General features: G+C 34.7%; 3 protein-coding genes across 5 annotated transcripts; 1 reads left to right on the top strand and 2 right to left on the bottom strand.

Annotated features, from left to right (window-relative positions):
- The first annotated feature begins 8,595 nt into the window (after positions 1 to 8,595).
- Positions 8,596 to 10,455, top strand: LOC117904060 (lysM domain receptor-like kinase 4). Its single transcript, XM_034816585.1, has one exon. It carries the CDS (start codon positions 8,596 to 8,598, stop codon positions 10,453 to 10,455), a length of 1,860 nt encoding a protein of 619 aa, XP_034672476.1.
- A 451-nt stretch (positions 10,456 to 10,906) lies between these two features.
- Positions 10,907 to 15,362, bottom strand: LOC117904537 (serine/threonine-protein kinase AFC2). Of its 3 annotated transcripts, XM_034817195.1 has the most exons (12): positions 15,160 to 15,362; positions 13,945 to 14,137; positions 13,422 to 13,448; positions 13,174 to 13,327; positions 13,020 to 13,068; positions 12,807 to 12,921; positions 12,408 to 12,499; positions 12,139 to 12,295; positions 11,906 to 11,970; positions 11,716 to 11,813; positions 11,499 to 11,601; positions 10,907 to 11,378 (listed from the first exon to the last, which is right to left on the bottom strand). In XM_034817195.1, exons 1-12 carry the CDS (start codon positions 15,262 to 15,264, stop codon positions 11,229 to 11,231), a joined length of 1,308 nt encoding a protein of 435 aa, XP_034673086.1. In that variant the 5' UTR covers positions 15,265 to 15,362; the 3' UTR covers positions 10,907 to 11,228. The 3 variants fall into 3 exon arrangements, with proteins under 3 accessions (XP_034673086.1, XP_034673088.1, XP_034673089.1); XM_034817197.1 differs by lacking the exon at positions 13,945 to 14,137 and having other exon boundaries at positions 15,160 to 15,296; XM_034817198.1 differs by lacking the exons at positions 12,807 to 12,921; positions 13,020 to 13,068; positions 13,422 to 13,448; positions 13,945 to 14,137; positions 15,160 to 15,362 and having other exon boundaries at positions 13,174 to 13,292.
- A 2,589-nt stretch (positions 15,363 to 17,951) lies between these two features.
- On the bottom strand, positions 17,952 to 20,106 carry LOC117904376 (cytochrome P450 71A25-like). The gene is made up of 2 exons (XM_034816955.1): positions 19,128 to 20,106; positions 17,952 to 18,721 (listed from the first exon to the last, which is right to left on the bottom strand). Exons 1-2 carry the CDS (start codon positions 20,064 to 20,066, stop codon positions 18,113 to 18,115), a joined length of 1,548 nt encoding a protein of 515 aa, XP_034672846.1. The 5' UTR covers positions 20,067 to 20,106; the 3' UTR covers positions 17,952 to 18,112.
- Positions 20,107 to 20,598: the final 492 nt, after the last annotated feature.

The raw sequence follows: 20,598 nt of genomic DNA, 5'->3' as shown, positions 1-20,598 counted from the left end.
TCTTCCAAAAAATATAAGACTAATAAAATAAAATAAAAAGAAAAATAAAAATTATTTACACTCTTCCTACAATCCCCCGTAGAGTATAAACATGATTTTTGTTTTTTAGAGGAAAAAAGAATCCAATGCATTGAATCACCAAAACACGGTGAAAATAAATTTTTATGAACCATTGTTTCTTGATGTAACTCAATGGACTTTTATCCACATTGGTTTTCTCAAATACATTACGAGTTGTACAAAATGAGTTGGCACAAATAGGTTATACGCCCTACTTGGATATTCATGAGAACTCCAGAGAATCTACTTATGTTCTCATAGGAAGCGGTCCCACCTCCACTCTCATATAGGTGAATCTATCAAGTATGTTCTGCATTTAAACATACCATCCATAAGGAATATGGTATTCATTAAGAGTAAACACTCAACCTTAGTCAATGCAAAATATGCTCTATCTACACCATAGGGATAGACTCTCATATAATTAGAGTTGATAGAGCATCTCAAGTCAACAAGTGATTTGTTATTATCCATATGAACCTACTTCATGGAATTTCCATTCTAATAGGTTGGGTTACCACCACTCTTGACTTCTGTAATAGGCATAAGCCTCATCCCCCTCGATGTTTCTTCCACTAGTTTCTTATTTAGTGGTTTAGTCAAAAGATCAGCCAAATTCAACTTTGACATCACAAATTCTAGGGATATAACCCTTATTTCAAGCAACTGCCGCACAATATTGTGTCTTAGGCGTATATGCATGTTCTTCCCATTAAATATTTTACTCTTAGCCTTAACAAATGCAACTTGGCTATCATAACGCATAGACACAAACGAGGTTGGTCTCATCCATAAAGGGATATCTGCTAAGAGGTTTCTAAGCCACTCGGCCTCAAAACTTGCATTTTCTAAGATAATAAACTTAGCCTCCATAATAGACCGAGTAATGCAAGTTTGCTTGCCAGACTTATAAGAAATTGCACTTCCACCAAGGATGAAAACATATCCACTAGTGGATTTCATCTCATCTGAATCCAAGATCCAATTTTCATTACTAAATCATTCAAGGACACCTAGAAATCCATTAAAACACAAACCATAGTTAATGGTGCCTCTCAAATACTTAAGGACTCTATGAACAACAGTCCAATGGTCCTGATTAGGACTTTGGATGTACCGACTCAATCTACCTACTGCAAAAGCAATGTCAACTCTAGTACAATTCATTAAGTACATTAGGCTCCCTATGATCTAAACATACTCTATTTGGGCAACACTATGTTCTCTATTTTTTTTTAGCTGTGAGTTGGGATCATAAGGAGTTGACACTTATTTACAATCAAAGTGTTCAAACTTTCTTAGGATCTTTTCAACATAGTGCTCTTGAGAAAATTTAAGCCTATTAGGTGTTCGAGTTTCCTAGAATCACCTCTGCCTCTCCTAGGTCTTTCATCTCAAACTTAGAACCTAGGAATTTCTTGGTCTCACACACAACCTCTAAGCTAGTTCCAAAGATCATCATGTCATCAATATAAAGGTAGATGACACATGTGTTATTCTCATACTTGCTGTAAATACACTTATCAACATCATTAATGGAATATCCATTAGTTATTAATACATGATTAAACTTGTTGTGCCATTGTTTGAGAGCTTGTTTTAACCCATATAGTGATTTAACCAACTTACACGCCTTTTTCTCCTTCTTTGGAACTACACAACCCTCAAGTTGCTCCATATAAATTTCCTCTTCTAAATCCCCATTTAAGAATGCAGTCTTGACATCCATTTGGTGTATCACTAAATTATGAATGGAAGCTAGAGTGATCAATACTCTAATTGATGTTATTCTAGTCATAGGGGCAAAGGTGTCAAAGTAATCTACATCCTTCTTTTGTTTAAAGCCTTTGGCAACTAAACAAGCTTTATACTTCTGTATGGACCCATCTTGTTTTAACTTTATTTTAAAGATCCACTTACAACTAATAGTCTTTGCACTAGGAGGTAAATCTACTAACTCGCATGTATGGTTATACATGATTGATTCGATTTCACTATTAATGGCCACTTTCCAGAATGGTGCATCAAGAGAAGTTATAGCTTTTTTTGTAGGATCTAGGGTCCTCATCTATTAGGAAGGCGTAGAAACCATCTCCAAGGTTTGTTTGTTTCCTATCTTTTTTACTCCTTCTAGGTTCAAATTTAGAAGGTTCAATAGACTTGTCTCTACTTGTTTTCTGAACTTGTTATTCACCATTTAGTTTCATAGGAAATATGTTTTCAAAGAAACTTGCATTCTTTGTTTCTATTATAGTATTGATATCTACAAGACTATTTTTTGACTTAGTAACAAGAAACCTATATGTTGCATTATTCTCAACATAGCCAATGAACATTACATCAAAGGTTTTAGGACGTAGTTTTCATTTTTTAGGTTCAGGGAGAAGAACTTTGGCTAAACACCCTCACACTTTCAGGTATGCTATATTAGGTGCATAACCCTTCCGCAACTCATAAGGAGTTTACTAGTTTTCTTGTAAGGTATTCTATTTTGAATATGACATGCAGATAGGATAGCTTCTCCCCATAAGTTCAAGGGTGCTCCTGAACTTACCAACATTGCATTCATCATTTCTTTTAAGGTCATATTTTTCCTTTATGCTACTCCATTAGACTCAAGGGAATAAGTAGGAGTAGTTTCATGAATGATCCCATGATCTTCACAAAAAGAATTAAAGGGGTTTGACTCATACTCTTCTCCCCTATCAGTTCTAAGCCTTTTAATTTTCTTACTTAGTTAATTTTTCACTTCATTTTTGTACTTAATGAAAACATCTTTTGCTTCATCTTTATTTCTCAAAAGATATACCCTTGTATACCTTGACTAGTCATCTATGAAAGTTATGTAGAATCGTTTACCACCTCTAGTCATTGTATTTTTTAGGTCTCTTAAGTCATTGTGTATTAAACTTAGTAAATCTTATTCTTTTTCAACTGATTTGCAAGATTTCTTTGTGGTTTTAAATTCTACACAAGATTCACATTTTCCATGGTTTTCTAAGGACAATTTAGGGATTAAACTCAATTCAACCATTTTCTTCATATATGAAAAGTTCACATGTCTTAGTTTACCATGCCAAATAACACAAGAATCAACTATGTAATCAGAAGAAGAAGATGCATTATTATTGATAATATAAAAAACATTCAACATAAATAAACCCTAATTACAATAGCCCTTTCCCACAAATGCATTATTCATTGCATCCCAAATTTCTTTTGTAACTTTAAATTGACAATAAATATCAAAAAGTTCATTAGAAAGGGTACTCAGAATAGCATGCCTAACTTGTTTATTTCCAATTTCCCATGTTGGTAACAAATGAGAACCATCTTCTAATTTAGGGTCAATTAAAATATGTCCCAAGTTCACTACATCAATTGCAAAGAAAACCCTTTCCTGCCATCTCTTAAAGAATGTCCCATTGAAGAGATCAATTTTAGGGGTGTTAGGACGGGTGTGAACTAGGGAAGCTTCCATTTGGATATATTTCAAGATTGTTGGATTTAAGGGTATGGAAACAAATGACTAACCCAAAAAACACAAACAAATAACAGAATTAATAAGAAAAAAAAATTATTGGTTGAGGCGTGACAAACACTGTCCTTGAAATAAATCCACCATCATCGAAGACAAACTCGGTGCACTAGGGTACTAGTGGTCTTCCTCTAGGATTCAACATCTAGATCTTGTCTTGGGTGCACATTGTAAGCGAGATGTGTTCAGCTCAAGTTTTGAAAAAATTCTTTCAGATAGATGTATGAAAAGACTCTCTGAAAAACTCTCTAAAAAATTGGTATGTATATTTAGAGAGTGAGATGTGACATGTTTTTATAGACCACTAACACAGTCCCATTGGTATTCTACTTGTAATTAGAATATGACTCAAAGTGGAAGGAGATTCTACTTATAAATAGAATGGGATTCCACTAGCGCAATCTTAATAGGACTCTTCCCAAAAATATAAAAATAATAGAATAGAATAAAATAAAAATAATTCTCAATAGGACTCTTCCCAAAAATATAAGACTAATGTAATAAAATAAAAATAAAAATTATTTACACTTTTCCTACAATAATAAAAAAAATTATTTTGCAAAATAAAAATATGAAAAATTTTAAAATATTTATAAAAATAAATAAATTTACCATATATGGATATGCAACTCGTATCCTAATATGAAATTAACATATCCAATATATATATATATATATTTGGATATCCAAAAACATTAAAAAGAAAGAAAAAAAAGCCTAGCCAGATTTGAGGGATCTTTGTCCACCAAAAACAACATCGAACACACTTGTTGAATGAATGGAAAAGAAGGAAAGAGGCGGAGAAGATGGATATGGAACACATGAGCAAAAAGCTCCAAGTAATCATTTTCCCAAGAGAGAGTGAGAAGTTGGTGGAAGAAAGAAAGACAAGTTGGAAAGTGAGAGTTTGCCACCATTGGTGGCGTGCTTGGGGTCAAAAGTCATGGAAAAGTGCAAAAGAAGATTGCACACACACGTCTCTCCCTAGAGGGTTTAGCCACTTGTGAGAAAATGCCAAAATTGGTATCAGCTTGTGGGGGAGAGAAACCATGGCCCAATCCCTGCCTAAAAGGCCATACAACTACCCACCACAAGGGTCGAGAGGACACTACTAGTGTATCTATGAAAAACCTAATATGAACTAAAATTTAAATTTTGGTTTTTAAAATTAAAAATAACTTTTGTATAATATATAACAACTTTTACACACTTACATAAACAATAATAATAATAATAATAATAATAATAAGATTTTAATAATGTTTTGTTCTTGATAATAGAAAACAAAAAAACAAAAAACATGTTTGGTAATTAGAATAAAAAAAAAACAATTCTCTTTTCTTAAAAATATAAAATACGGTATATTTTGAAAACATATTTTAATTATTTTCCATTATTTTCACTCATTTGTGTAATAATTGTTTTTAAATTAATTATACTAATATGGAGAATGATTAAACATAAAATATTATATATAAAAGCTATTTTTAAAAATATAGAAAATAGGTTAAGAATATTTCAAGTTCTTAAATAGATTTTTGTTCTATAAAATATCATAGAACTATTTTTGAAACTATTCTAGAAAATTTTTTTTAACCTAATACTAACTGAAATTTACTTTTAAACTTTAAATGATTTATTTTTAATTTTTTTTCTTTTATTACTTATTTTCTAAACAATTATTAAATAGAAAAAATCAAAATATTTGATTTTTTTAATACTAAAAATAATGGCTAAGTTACTAATTAGTTTAAATTATAAAGAATTTCAAATGTTAATTTGGAAATTCATCAAAGGACCTAATGGATGTAAGATTAAGACTTTTGAAAAACCTTTTAATCATATGAAACATTATAAAATGAATGCATGGATGCACTTAGGATTTACATATTATTTCATGCATCTTTGAAAAACCTGGTTTATGCATTAAAGTTGCATTTCCATCAAAATCTAAGTTCTATCAAATGAACCATAGGCAAAACATTTCAAAATTAATATGTTATTTTACCTAAATACTTTGTCTAAGTGTTAGAAGCAAAAAAAAAAACCATAAAAAGATAGGTTTTCAGGCCAAAAATAGTGAATTGATCGAGGCATTGACCAACCGGTTTAACCAGCTAGGGTACCGGTCGATCAGTTACTCCTTCCCAGTCAAGGTCCGATCGAGAGATGCAAAAAACACTATCTCTCTTCCAATAACTTTTCTTTCTCGATCAAAAGATTTGCCTTCCTAATCAAGACCCGATTAAGGTCCGATCACCTATCAAGCATTAAATGCTCTAATGGCTAATGAACCGGTCGATCCCAGTTGAGACTGTTTTTTGGCTTTTTAAGTTTTATTTAAATTTAAATAAAAAGGCAAATACCACCTAACTCTTTAATACTTAAATATATATATATATATATATATATATATATATATATATATATATATCTTTTAAAAAATATGTGAAATTTATCTTTTAAGAAATAAGGTAATAAAAAAATTTATTACCTTAAATCTCAAATCAATATTTTTTATATAAGAGTTAGCATATATATATATATATATCCAAATGGGCATTAAATAGGTGTCTTTTGCTGTATAAAAAATATGATAAAGCTGCATTTGGCTCATCGCACCCTATATTTTTGTATAAAATTCTGGTAAAAAAGTTGAGAATAATCTTTCACACTTGTGTCAAAAAAAATAAAAAATACTATTATTAATAGCCTTTTTAAAATTTTAAAAAATTAGTTGCAAAAAACACTCAACTCTATTTGTATTTTCTTATAAAAAGTCCGAAAATATTATTCTCATTCTTGTTTTAATATTATTTCATTAGTGTTTTTAAGGATTTTAGAGATAAGGAGGAAAACACTGACTTTGATAATAGGGTTCTAACTTGGATAAATTGATGGGATTGATGATGTTCAAGTTAAACTCCGATTGATCAAGTTAGATTTGGATTATTCAAGTTGCATAATTTAAAATCTATTTATAACATTTTATTTTTTTTAAATGTATTATATGAAAATTTAAATAACAAATAAGGCAAAATTTTAAGATAGTAACAAAAGAATAAATATAAATTTATATATTTTCTTTAAAAAATGGAAAAATATATGATATAATATAATTTGATATTTTTTCTTAAAAATAGAAAAAAAAAGAATATTATAATATAGGATGATAAGATATATTATAAATATTATAAAAACATTATATCTAGTTCTGGTTAGATTCAGATTGCCCGAACCTTAACCTGAGCCCAACTCAAATTGAATTCAAATTTAAAAAAAAAATAAAAACCTAACCCAAACTCGATTTGAGTATTAAAAATAATTATTCAAGCCCGTTTAAATGTCGAATTAGGTTTGAGTTTGACTGGATCAGTGCATTCAAGTTACATCCCTAGTTAATAGTATGTTTAAATTTGTTTAGAAAATGCTTAAAACATTATTGTTATTATTGGCTTTTTTGTAGCATAGCTTAAAAAAAATGCATAGAGCAATGTGACAATGAATATCAATTTGGATTTTTGGAAATTATTTTTCTTATCCATATAATAGTATGGTCCCAATCATTGACAATTTCTTTATCCACTGCACTTGGATCATGGCTCTGCACAAAAGTCAGTGAGCTGGTACTTGGTAGCTACAAAAACTAGTAAACGATTGATGGATGATTGAAATTATTGGTGAGAAATTCAATGTTGATTTGGGTTCTTCCCCTTTAGTCCAAGAAAATTGTGGGGCCTTAGGTGGAATGGAATGTAGCATGAAAAAGGAATTTGGGCTTTTACACTATTAGAATATGATACCAATGTATGATGTTCTCTCATTTCTTAAGGGAAAACGTCCAATTGTGAAAATTGAAAGAGGCCTTGCAACATATGTTGAGGAATTGAATTTGGGTTCTTCTTGTCAAATAAGGAACATTTTTAAATGACTCTCTAAACAATAACATGTCCTAAAATTATTTCAAATTTGTGGTGCTTTGTGACACATAGATGACACCCAAATTTTAAGTTGGTTTGAGAATTTGGGATCAAATTGGTTTGCTTTACAAACATAATATTATTTTGTAATTTTTTTTTTAAAGTAATTTGTGGGTTGAAAACCAAAGCACAAGTACTTCAGAGTGGAAGAATATTTGGGGTAGGATCCTAAGCCTTTGGTGCTCCCATCTGGATTAACAAGGGCACAGGACTAAATTTTCCAAATTGACAATGACAAGGAGACAAACCCTTGTCCTTCTTTCTGCATGTAAATGCAAGTATATGGAATTGTTTTTTCTGTTCTGGTTGTATGCTAGAAGAAGGTCAACCCATGATAACAATGAAATATGACCCTGAAGGATAACCTAAATTTAGAATTATGTTCATTCCAAATGCTGCTTGTTTAATGCCCCTGCAGACAATCTTCCAGTAGAGTGATTGTTTTGTTGTAATTTATGGGTTACTTTCCAATGCTTGAATGCTTATGACTTAATAAAGTGGGGTCAAATGATCATAAAGCTTTTGTCAGTAGCTGATCAGAGAGCAGTCCCCCTGGTGCAGGTTCATATAGAATCCAAATATTCCAAGACCAATTCTCCAATGAATTGCATGTGCCTCTTGGTTGTTTCTATTTGTTCCTATAGAGGCAAAGGAAATGGCTGTTACTGTTGGTAGGATACTAGCAGTAGCAAACTACCTTATATAATATCAAGTGTAAGTCCATCAGACCAAGGGAAAATGAGAAGATTGAACTATGAACCATGTAAAATTTCAAGACCTGCATATTGTACTGAAGGGGCAAGAAGCCGTCCAGGCTCTACTCTTCTCCAATAAAAAATGTGTTGCAAGTAGGGGGCAAACGGCCAGCTGATGATGCAATCATAATTGAATAGAAAATGGAATGCCGGCTAGGCGGCCATTGAATTGGTTTATTCATGACTTTCCCTCTTTTGATTTCTTTGAAATCTCTTCATTCTGATCTTTTTTGAGATATCTTTATGCACTAACTTTAGTGCTATGGCTTCTCTCTCAAAATTCGTCTGTATTTTCACTCTAATTCTTATGATCAAACCTATGTTTTCTCAGCAATCTTATGACAAGTCTAACTGCACTTCAGAACCCCAACTTCCTGGTTCCAACTACATATGCAACCCCAAGAAACTTCCATGCCAAACCTACATAGTCTACAGAGCCCAACACAATTTTCGGACTCTGTCTTCCATATCCTCCCTCTTCAATGCAAATATATCCGAACTCTTCACTACCAACAACATGGTTGAAGCTAATTCCAGCAATCTCAGGCCTGGTCAGGAGATCATCATCCCCGTTACCTGCTCTTGTCCTGATCGGTTCTCTGAGGCAATGTTCATTTACAACCGTTCACATTCAGATTCATTGCTTATAGTTGCTTGTACAGTTTTTGAAGGATTGGTGAAAGCCCAGAGTCTCATAGAGGAGAACCCGGATTTTGGAGGCGATAATCCTGGTGATTTAACAATAAAGGTACCTGTTCGTTGTGCATGTCTTGCTAAATTTGAAAGAGACAATGGTGTAAGGTACCTTGTGACATATCCAGTGATTCAGGGTGATAGTACAGACTTGATGGCACGTAAATTTGGGGTGCCTGAAGAAATGATTCGGGCTGCTAATAAATTAGACCGTTATGCACCTATTTACCCTCAAACCACATTGCTCATTCCCACAAAGGATGTCCCAGTGGTGAATTGGGAGATTGATTCTCTCTATGAAAATCCGCCTCCTAGTCCTCAGGAAGCTGTTCCTTTTAGGAAAGTCAAACACGGCGCAGAACCAAATAACAAGAATTCACACCTACTTCTTGGATTGGGCATCTTCATTGTGATAGTTCTAATGGTTGTGGCTTCTGGGGGTTCCATTTTCTTTTGGAAAAGATATCATCAGAGGTTCCAACCTTCGGTGGCTAGAACTTCTCAACTGTCAAATTTGTCGCCTGATTTTCTAGATGGGATGTCCAAGCTGAAGCACTCATTGATGAGTTTCAGCTTAGAGGAGCTGAGGAATGCAACCGAGGACTTTGGCAAGGCATCTATCATTGGTAGAGCAGTGTATCAGGGAAAGATTAGGGGTATCATCATGGCCATCAAGCAGATGGATTCAGAGGAAGCAGCCCGCCATGTCATTGAGATATTGACGAGGATTAATCATGTCAACATGGTGAAGCTAGAGGGATGCTGCTATGGAACCAGGCCCTATCTTGTGTTTGAGTTTGCAGAGAATGGTAGCTTAAGGGACTGCTTGTCCAATCCAAAGATAGCTAGGCAGCTCACATGGAAAAAGAGAATGCAGATTGCTTTTGATCTCGCGGTGGGTCTTCACTACATTCATTACTGCACCAAGCCCGGTTATGTTCATAGAAACATAAACAGCAGAAGTGTGCTCATAACCATGGATTGGAGGGCCAAGATTTCCGGGTTTAGAATGGCAAGGGCACTGCTGTACAGTGAAGAAGAGAGGGAGACGGAGATTATTAATGAATCTGTGATAGTGGGGAAAAAGGGGTATTTAGCTCCAGAGTACCTGAGCCGTGGGCTAGTTACAACTAAGATGGATATATATGCATTTGGGGTTGTTTTGCTTGAGCTGATATCTGCCAAAGAAGCTATTACAAAGGAGAATTTCTTGAAGGATTCTGCAAAGTTTCTGATAGATGGAGGGCTAGAAGGGTCTTCAGAGTGCTTGGAGAAGTTGAAGAAATTCACTGATCCTGTTCTGCAGGGGGATTACCCTTTGAGTGATGCCTGGTGTCTGGCACTCTTGGCCAAGTGTTGCACGGAGGAGGATCCCCATCAAAGACCCACGATAAATGATCTTTTGAAAGCTCTTTCCAGAATCCTATGATGCTTGTATTTGTTTTGGATTTTCGGGTTGGATGGAAAAAAAGTAAAAAACACCCCCCTTGTGGCAACCTTGGATTAATGTCGTTCGGCTTCCAATATTTCGTCATTTTAATCGTAATCACATCCACTCGGTGCATATTACTGTGAGACTAGGGTTTGCTAAGCAGTATTGGTTGAATCCTCGCAGTGACCACGTTTATTCATACTAAATTTGAGCTCAGCCCTCAAAGGTAGATTTAAAAATAGAATCATTTCGGTTAGGTTAGAAGGGTTTTGTTGCTTGCTTCCAACTTTTCCAGTCCATGCATATAGACTACGACTCGAAAGCATTTGGCAGTCTAACCCTATCCAACCTCCAAAAATACCAGCTTTTGGGTAAATTGCCTATCAACCACATAATTGATGATTAAAACAAAAATAACAATTATAGAATTCTGCCTCCGGGACAAAAGTGAAAATCAAGGAATTACTTTTCATCTAACATTAATTAGGGATTGGTTAGTGAAATTCATGGTTGTACAACATTTGAGAATTGTCTTGGCTAGAATAGCCCCAACATTTTTAAGGAAATTGGACAGGAACCAAAGGCTGATTACATTTTTGAGAGATGATGGGGACTAATCTTTCATCTTGTATAAAAATGGACATATTTACACGAGCAGAGAGCCTCTTGTAAACTTGGGCTCTACATCACCAAAAGGAACTTTGTGGTTAATGTGCTCTCCGTCAAAAGTCTCTGTCCAGCAATGCATCCTGATCAATGTGCTCTCAAAGTCAAGACCTCCTGAGGTGATCCCTTGTAAAGAAGGGATGCCTTAGGGCTCCAAGGGCTGTCAATCGGTCTGAGGGGTCATATCTAAGAAGACCTTGCAACAGATGTATTAGATCTCCAGCCGAATGGTCCACATGCTGCATTATTAGGTTCTGCCAAAAAAGGTGCATATATAGATTTGTCAAACACATGACCAAAATGCAAATAAAGAACCTTTAGACAAGCTCACAAAACTTGGTATGAATGAACCAAATCAATCAATGTACACAAACCTGAAGGCGAGGTAGCTTGAGAACAGCTTTGATACTTTCCCTTGAAGTCGCACCTTCTGGCCAGTCCAATCTACCCCTTCGTACATACTTCTCTGCATGTCGGCTGAAAAACACATGACAATTAATAAAAAGTCAACTACTAATCACTAGCAAAGACAAAGGCATAAAATATTATGATTTTGAAAACTGCAGAAATGTCTTCAATGATATCACTCACTCTACTCTCTTCAACATGTGCTGCGGTAGTGGACCCAACACCCTTTCCATCATGGCAAGGTGCTCCAGATTCTCATGAGTCTGAAACAATGCTTCTCCCTGTGTAATGAATAAATGTTGCATCATAACCTCATCATTCCAATGCCGACAAAAAGAGGCAACATGCATTGCAATTTAATTAATAAACATACCGTGCATAACTCCACCAAGATACATCCAACACTCCATATATCACATGGATAACTCCATCCAAGCCCTACATAAACATGAAAAAAAGCGTATTCATCAGCAAGCAACTATATCCACTTGTCTTCCTTGGGCATTAAAAGAAGCCTGTGATCTGGCCAACTAATTTGAAAGAATGGTAGAACACCATACTGACTCATGACTACAGCAAAACAATGGCAGATATTTGATGGCATACCAAGAATAACCTCTGGCGCACGATAATGCCGTGTTGATACAATGTAGTTCTGATCTTGTCGCTCATATGTTGTGCTTCCAAAATCAATCACTTTAATAGCACTTGATTTTGGTACTCTCTTAAAGTAAGAACCATCCTTGGGTGAACGCGATGAAACCTGAAAATGCAACAAATATATGTTATAATAACAAGGGCATTGTAGATGCAGAAAGAATAATAAAGCAAAACCATATGCCACTTAATACACATCAAGTTAACATCTGGAGTACCTTGTAGTCTGGAACTTTAACATATTCTGGAGACACTAGAAGTATATTCTCAGGCTTCAAATCCGTATGTATGAGGCGTAAATCATGCATAACTGCAAAGTATTATCAAAACCACCCAACTTCAGCAACAGAGTCACAATGAAACCCTAAGTAAATCCAAAATCCAATGCAAGCAGTAAACAAAGTTTAAAGGCAGATAGGTCACTGCTGGGGTTGAAAGTTTTTAGAGAATGTCCGCATAAAAACAGGTATTAATGATAATTCTCCTAAAGAGCTATAGAAAATATTAGTATAATCTTTTACAAATAGTAGACATTCAACAGTATAAGAGATGGAATACACAAAAGGCAAACGCATTATAGATTGAAAAAAAAACTAGCAAAAGTATTTACTACACACATGCTACACATTCCAACAGTTGTCTGCCAATCTCACGGACAAGATCAATGGGAAATGAGCGATAATTGTTTTTCCGTAGAAAATCGTATAAGCTTGGTCCAAGCTTCTCAAACACCTGTTGAAACCATTTGAATTCATCCACAAAAGTCTTAACCCCCAAAATATTCGTGAAATTGGGGAAATCAAGCCATCATAATTCAATTTTATACTTACAATACAGATATGGTTACGATAGTCAAACCAGTTCCGTATTTGCACACAACTGCAAAGAATAAACTCATTTAACCATTGACAAAATGCTTAGAAAAGCTTATAAGAGTGCCAAGAGTGGCAGGTTAGGGAGTTAACAACACTAGTAAACACTCACCGATTGCCACCCTTGTCATGTTTAGCAAGCTGTTGTAAGACTTCAATTTCAATCATGGCAGCCTCACGATACTTCTTAATACCACGGACAATTTTGACGGCAACCATTTCCTTCCTCTCTCTGTCCCAGCATTCCAAAACCTGACCAAAGGTTCCTACAAAAAGGAAATAAATTGGATCGGGGATGCATGATGAATTATGATGTAGAAAATTGAGAATGATCAAGAAATAATAGATCTAAAGGGGTACCTTCGCCCATCTTGCTGTTGATCTTATCTGCAGCCATGGGAACAAAAAAATTCATTAGAATAACATATATAGAATAATGGTAGCAATACTAATATCACATAATACCAAAAAACCAAAACATGTGTTTAGACTAAAAACCAGCTGTTTACCATTAAATTTCAGTTATCCAGAATATATTTATCATTAAAGCCACAATTACAAGTTCACTGGATCCATGTTAGGAGCACTTCAAACACCCTCAAATGTGGCATGGCAAATTATAATTTCATCACAATCACATAGTTTAGAACATAAAAATTGATAGAAGGCTGGGATGTTTTCAAAACTACAGATAATTTGAACATGTCCAAAAACATAAAACTTTATGCAGGGTAGTGAGGTCTGTTATCTTTAAGTTACCAACCAGAAATTGAACAGGGTAAAGGCTTTGAAAAAGAGTCTTAACAAAACATTTTTAATAGTGAGATTATCACCAAGACAAGTAATAAAGTAAATTTCTTTAATGATGGTAAAGTGTAATTACAGCGAGAAGTTAAATTTTCTCCAAGCGCAAATATGTAATGGCCATCTTTGTCATCTTCTCGCCATGGGGGAGAACCATTTCGAGCTACTCCCTTTACAAACATAGAACTAGTAGTTTGGTCGGAGTGTGCCTTTGAAGGTGCAAAGCTTGCCACATTCCCAACCTCTTGTCCACAAAACATCCCTAGCTGAGCCTACACATAGCCATCCATTCATGTTCCACTCAAGATATAAAATTAAAATTTTGTACCTCGCTGATACCTTGTCCCTTAGAAGTAAGCTCCCAGTGATTTTATAGGGTAAGAAAGAAATAAATGAAAGAAGGGAAAAACACCACTAAAGCTTATGACATGAGGTAAAGCAATTGGCATATATTAATAATAAAATACAATAACATCTTTGACTTCTATGACAAGATAATGATAACATCTAAACATTACATAGAAGGAATCAGCGCTAATCGCACCCTAGTTTTAACAACCTGTTCTGTGCAAATAGTAATGCTCAATAAGTAAATTCAGACACAATCGTAAAACAGCTAATATCTTCCTTGCTTAAAGATAGGAAAGCACCAACAGGAAGCAAGCCAGTAATGTTAAGGTTTGCATATCTGAAGGGAAAGCTTGAATCCAATTCGTTGCAAAGTGGATTGGATATAGTTTGCTAAATTATCCTGATTTATAAATCCTACTCCCGAAGCGATAAATCTATGGGCACATATAAATAGATCCAAACTTGGTGCATCAAGTTCGATGTCCAGACAATAAAACAGAGACTATTAATTCAATATAAATTCATCACACAATTTCTAATCACACAAGGTTTTATGAAGGATATTCAAGAAAGAATCAATACCAAAACATAAACATATATTCTTCAAAAGTTGTAAAAATTTTCGGGTGGGTGAACTTTTTGACGAAAATTGACGATGACTTGTAGACAAAAATATGGATCTTCCAGGTTTCTTTTTTTTCATATATTTTCATTAGACTCAACGCAGATGACAAGTAGATCAAAAAGATAAAATCCTTCCAGATCCCATAAAAGAAAAGAAGATCTTGCGATCGTTTTACATAACAGAACCAAACCCAGAAGATCGAACCATACCTGCTCTAATACACACAATCTAAAGAAGCTTCACCAGATCTAGCAAAACAAAAAGCCAAAAGAACAACAAAATCGGACAAATCTTAAATAACAAGAGCAGATCTGATACCTTTGAAGCCTGAGGAAGAACATCCCATCCCAAACGCGGCCTCTTCCTCGGCCGGCGATCCATGTGCGTGTGAGGAAACTCGGTCACGCGCTCCAACATCTCCATATCTCCACAGAAAGCAAGACAAAATCCCTGAGAAGATCAAGTTTCTCCAGTACCAAACACAAGAAAAAGAAGAGGCTAGATCTTCTAGTATGTGGAAGAAACCCTAATCCTAATCTAGACATAACAAGGGGTGAGGCGGCTAAGGTGAAATCCTACCGTCCACGTGGCTCGTTTCCAACCGTGGGTTGACCGATTCCTACTCCACAGCCTAACTAAAGTTAGAATCTTACCATGGTTGAGCTAATCGGAAAAGCTACCTTATGCGCGCGCGCCCTTTATTTCCCTTCACAAATGAGAGGCGGGTCAAAATATTGGCCAAGACCAAAAAACAAAAATTGGTGGTACGTGGCAGTAATTCAGCCCTCGATCAAAATTGAGAAAACAAATGGAATCTAAATCCATGAGTAATCTTGGTGGGCCCACTTTGTCTAGACTCCTTTCTCGTGTACGCAACCTTACCCACTCTCTTGAGATAGGATTCGGCTCTTATGCAACACTAAATGGACCTCGGGCTTCACCCAGAGGCCCGAGAATTGGGCCTGTCTCTAAAGTATTGGGCTTGCTTCAAGAAGGGGTTGGAATAAAAATAATAATGTAGTTTGATTACAATGTTTTTTTAAAATAGTGACATGGATTTTTCAAGTGTGTTTCCACTTGACAATTAGATTCTTTTTATTGGTTAAAAAATGATTTTTAAAAATTTTAAGTAAATAAAACCTTAATACGACTACTGAAAATTTGCTTACAAAAATAAAGTTCAAATCCGAGGTCAAATTGCTTATAGAAAAGGTCTCATAAGGTACCCTTTAAACCCTAAAAAGATTTTTACTAAGCAAGTGAAAGTGATAATTAATTAATTAATTAGGGATACTAAGAAGAAGATGACAAAAATTAATTTGCAATAAGATATAACAAAAATTAGATTACAAGAATACAAATTAATTAAAAAATTGTACAAATTAATTTATTAAATTGATTAAAAAATGATTTGATTAATTTAAAGATTACAACATTTTTAATAAATTTCAAAAAAAATATTTATATTAAAAATAATTTCAAATTAATGTTTTTATTTATCTATTTACAAAAAAAAAAGTTTCAATTTATTTTTAACAAAAAATTTGTATAACTACACTTAACCGTATAGATATTATCTACTCTAGACTTGAAAAGAAATATTAATATAATTTCATAAATCAAACATTTTCATTTATAATTACAAATAGAAGATATAAATAATAATTTTTTTTCATAAACTTTTAAAAATAAAAACTGAAAAAAGATTTCCATCAAACTTCTATTTAGTTGCTCAATTAGGAATTGAATATTTATTTTCATTTTTAGAAAATATAAAATTAGAAGAAAGACACACCATCTCATGATCCTCATCCATATTCCATTATGCATGAATTTTGATATCATTTTTTAAATAAGAAACATCCTATAAATTGGATTGAATGTAGACGGAAATCACATACTGATTGAGTATAGGGAAGATTCTTGGTTGCCAACTTGAATGCAAGAAAATCCAATAAAACCTTTAAATAATAAAATGTTGCTTACAATGACTCTTAGGCAATAGTTAATTTTTACAAAAATTGTTACATTTTTGTTTCTCTAGGAATGACAATAAGTCAGGTTTGAAATGAAGGACCCCTTCCATTCCCGTCCCAAAATATATAGTTATTTTTCATCCCTGCTCCAAACATTAGGCAAGACTGGGAATGCACTCCCATTCCTGTTTTGAATGAGATTTCTATTTTATTCTTTGTTGTTTCATCAAGAAGCATGCTTATTTGTGTCCCTAAGATGGGAAGGATTTTCCTAGCTAAAGCCATGGTGGGTGATCAATTAAGTGTGAACTTATTCATGGTTACTTTTCAGTTAATGGAAATATATGTTAAGGTTGGTACTTATGATGTAAAGCACTTCACGAATGTAAATGTTCACTTCAAGCCTATATTTTTCAAAACTCCGATGAGCATTTTGAATTGGAAAGTACATTTATTTGTAAATGTTATTTTTCAAAACTTCAACTTTAAATGTGTCAAAAATAAATGGTTAACGAAATCTATAGTTATTAGAAAAAGAACAAATAAATTTTTTGTTCGACTATAATATAGTGAAATCTATACTATGTTTCCGGAACCAGACATAATCTAAAGAAAGTTCATTTTTTAGGAATCTACCTATAAGCAAGTCCCTGATGCACAATATGTAAGAAATCAACTAGCGTATTTTTGCTAATAAATACTGGTAAATTAAAAGACTTACTCATGTGGATAACCTAATGAGTGACTTTAAGAATCTAATCTTAAAATTAAACGACTTGATCACTTGAATGCACCTAATGTGATATTTTTTAAACATATATACTATCTCAGATATTAATTTGGTAACACATAAGATACGTGACTTATCACAAACATCCTTTTCCTAAAGAATAACCAACTTTAAAAGATTAATGTTGTCTATACAACTTGGCAATTGATAATTTAACAAAAGAAAATTAGGCTTTTGAATCGACATTTTGTTAGGTGTCTAGCATATTGAGACGTGTGTGTATATTTCCAACCAACATTTATAACCATCGTGTCCTTGATTTGGTTAAATGTCATATTCTTTGGTGTGAACAAATCAATTTGGAAATATGCAAATAGAAACTGAATATTGATTAGGTTTTGAAATATCAATCAACAATTCATGGCTATATTATTCAATGATTGAACAATAACTGAATTTCCTTCAGGTGACATAGTTTACACAAGAATCATTGGAAACTAAAAACATTTCTAAGCACATAAACAACACATGGAATGCTACATAGTAGCATGCATCTTGAGACTATCTAAAAACATGGAGTTGAAACAGCAAGCAGAGGAAACTTTCTATGGATAGTAAGACCAGTGCATTCAGTCATGTCCAAATCCTCTACTCTTGCTCCATCAGGCAATGCCCAGTCAAACTTGTTCACAAGATTTGCTAATACAAGTTCATTTGTGGCCATAGCAAATGAGATTCCTGGGCAACCCCTCCTTCCAGCTCCAAAGGGAATCAACTCAAAGTCATGTCCTTTGAAATCTATATTAGTGTTCAAGAACCTCTCTGGCCTAAATTCCTCCGGCTCATCCCAGGACATGGGGTCTCTTCCAATGGCCCAAGCATTGATAATAACCATCGTTCCAGCTGGAATATGGTAGCCCATTATGTCGACATCCTGGCTTGATTCTCGTGGAACCAGTAATGGAATGGGAGGATGCAGCCGAAGAGTCTCTTTGATTACTGCTTTCAAGTAGTGCATTTTCTCCAGGTCATCCTCAGTTATGTGCTCTTTGCCTCTTGTAATTCCCCTCACTTCATTCTGCAGTTCCTTCATGGCTTTGGGGTGCCTTAAGAGTTCTGTCATTGCCCATTCTAGCACTGTGTAAGTAGTATCAGTTCCACCAGCAAATATATCCTACAAGAAAAACAAGTTTATTATCCTTCCAACTTATTCAAGAATTCTTGGATACTGTACTCAGGTTGAAATAATGCGAACCTATTAAGAATGCTACACATTGGTAGTCACAGCTTTATATTATGGTGACCTATCTATATTGATTCATAAAATAGCACCAAATTTCAAGAAATTGCACTGACTACATGCATGCATGCCTAGCAGCAGATCATCTTTCCTTTCATGAGTATAGTTGAGTTATGCCTTTATTTTGTGAAGAATTATATGACATGTACCATGCCATATTTGTCTGCAAAATAAGCTAGCAGAATCTGTTACAGCTCGAGCTGTGGAAGAAGCAAGCATGGATTGAGAGCATTATTATTTTCTTTTGGTTTGTACTAAATATAGAGAATAAAATTCTTACCAAAATGAGAGCTTTGATGCTATCTCTGTCTATGGAAAAGCCAAGAGTTCCATCCCTCTGAATTTCAAGCAAAACGTCCACAAAATCCTTCTCGTTATCACCTTTAGCAATTGAACCCGTACCACCATCCAAATGCTCTTCAACTACTCCATCCAAAAATTCATCAAATTCTTTGGCAACTCTCTCCACCTTGGCACTCCAACCATTTACATGTTCCACCCAAGCAAGCCATGGAATGTAGTCCCCTACATTGAAACCTCCCAATAACTCCACAAACTCCCCCAACAATCTTCTGAACTTCTTCCCTCTTTCATCTCCACTGTACTTCCTCCCAAAAGCCACCCTGCATATCACATCATTTGTAAGCCTCATAAACATTCCACTCAAGTCCATAGACGTTGATAATGAAGAAAACTCTTCAATCTTCTGGATCAAGAGGGAGATTTCTTCTCTTCTAACAGTGTTAAAAGACTGAACCCTCTTGTTACTAAGAAGGTGGAGCACACAAATGCTTCTCATCTGCCTCCAGTACTCCCCATAAGGAGCCACCGACACATCCTTGTAATCATACAGAAGTCTCTTTCCCAAACTCATCTTGGGCCTGTTAGCAAAGATGAGATCATGCATTTTCATGATCTCCTGGGCAGCATCTGGGGATGACACAACAAGTGTCCGGACCCTGCCAAGCTGAAGAAGCATGAGAGGGCCATAGCACCGAGCTAAGCATAGAAGAGAACGGTAAGGATAGATGCCTAGTTGGTGCATGTTTCCTAGTACAGGAAGCCTTGGTGGTGAAGGTGGTAAGGTTTTGTGGGTTGTTGGAGGGGTACTGAAGAGCCATCTCACAAGGAGAACGATGAAGAAGAAAAAGGGAAAGAGGGAGAAGGACAAGGGATCCAATAGGAGCATGTTGAATTTTTGCACTATGGGACCTGACATTTTCCCAGTGTGTGTTTTACTTCTTCCTTGCTAGTTTCTTGCAAGTGTTTGTGCAAATGAATGGATGAGCGAACACGTATTTATAGAAGAAAGAAATGGAAGAAGACAGAGAAGTATGCAGATAAGTTATAAATCTCCTTAAAATGCGATGATGCGCTCATTGACCGGGGTGCCGGCCTGAGTTTCATAAACCCTTAAATTTGAAGGACTGCCATGGTCTCCTTCGGGTGTGGCTCCACTGCTCTGTAGACAACGAAGAACCCATATTCATACGGTCAACATTTTCTTCTTTACTGCCGACTGAAAAAACAAAACAACGAAGCATATTATTTCTTCCTCTATACGACATTATTTTCTCATTTTGTATGATTCAAATTTCTTTTTAAATGATTGAAGAGCTTAAATAAATGAGATATTGTTCTTTTAGTATGTTTCTGAAAGAATTCATAATAATAATAATAATAATTTGCTTCATGAATAATCTTTTTCAGCTTAATAAATAGGAAACAAGAACTTTACGTGAGAGTCAAAG

Source organism: Vitis riparia, chromosome 17, assembly GCF_004353265.1.
Source record: "Vitis riparia cultivar Riparia Gloire de Montpellier isolate 1030 chromosome 17, EGFV_Vit.rip_1.0, whole genome shotgun sequence".
Taxonomy (NCBI): Eukaryota; Viridiplantae; Streptophyta; class Magnoliopsida; order Vitales; family Vitaceae; genus Vitis; species Vitis riparia.
Note: the sequence above shows the minus strand (reverse complement) of the source record. Positions and strands in the feature narration are given on the sequence as shown.

Bases quoted from the DNA above. Each gene is read 5' to 3' on its own strand.
- LOC117904060 (XM_034816585.1), top strand. From the start codon at position 8,596: ATGGCTTCTCTCTCAAAATTCGTCTGTATTTTCACTCTAATTCTTATG.
- LOC117904537 (XM_034817195.1), bottom strand. From the start codon at position 15,264: ATGGAGATGTTGGAGCGCGTGACCGAGTTTCCTCACACGCACATGGAT. The intron at 12,922-13,019 runs GTAAGTATAAAA...TGGTTTCAACAG, and splicing joins ATCGTAACCATATCTGTATT to GTGTTTGAGAAGCTTGGACC. The intron at 12,296-12,407 runs GTACTCCAGATG...TTGCATTTTCAG, and splicing joins TTAAAGTTCCAGACTACAAG to GTTTCATCGCGTTCACCCAA.
- LOC117904376 (XM_034816955.1), bottom strand. From the start codon at position 20,066: ATGTCAGGTCCCATAGTGCAAAAATTCAACATGCTCCTATTGGATCCC. The intron at 18,722-19,127 runs GTAAGAATTTTA...TTTTTCTTGTAG, and splicing joins GCATCAAAGCTCTCATTTTG to GATATATTTGCTGGTGGAAC.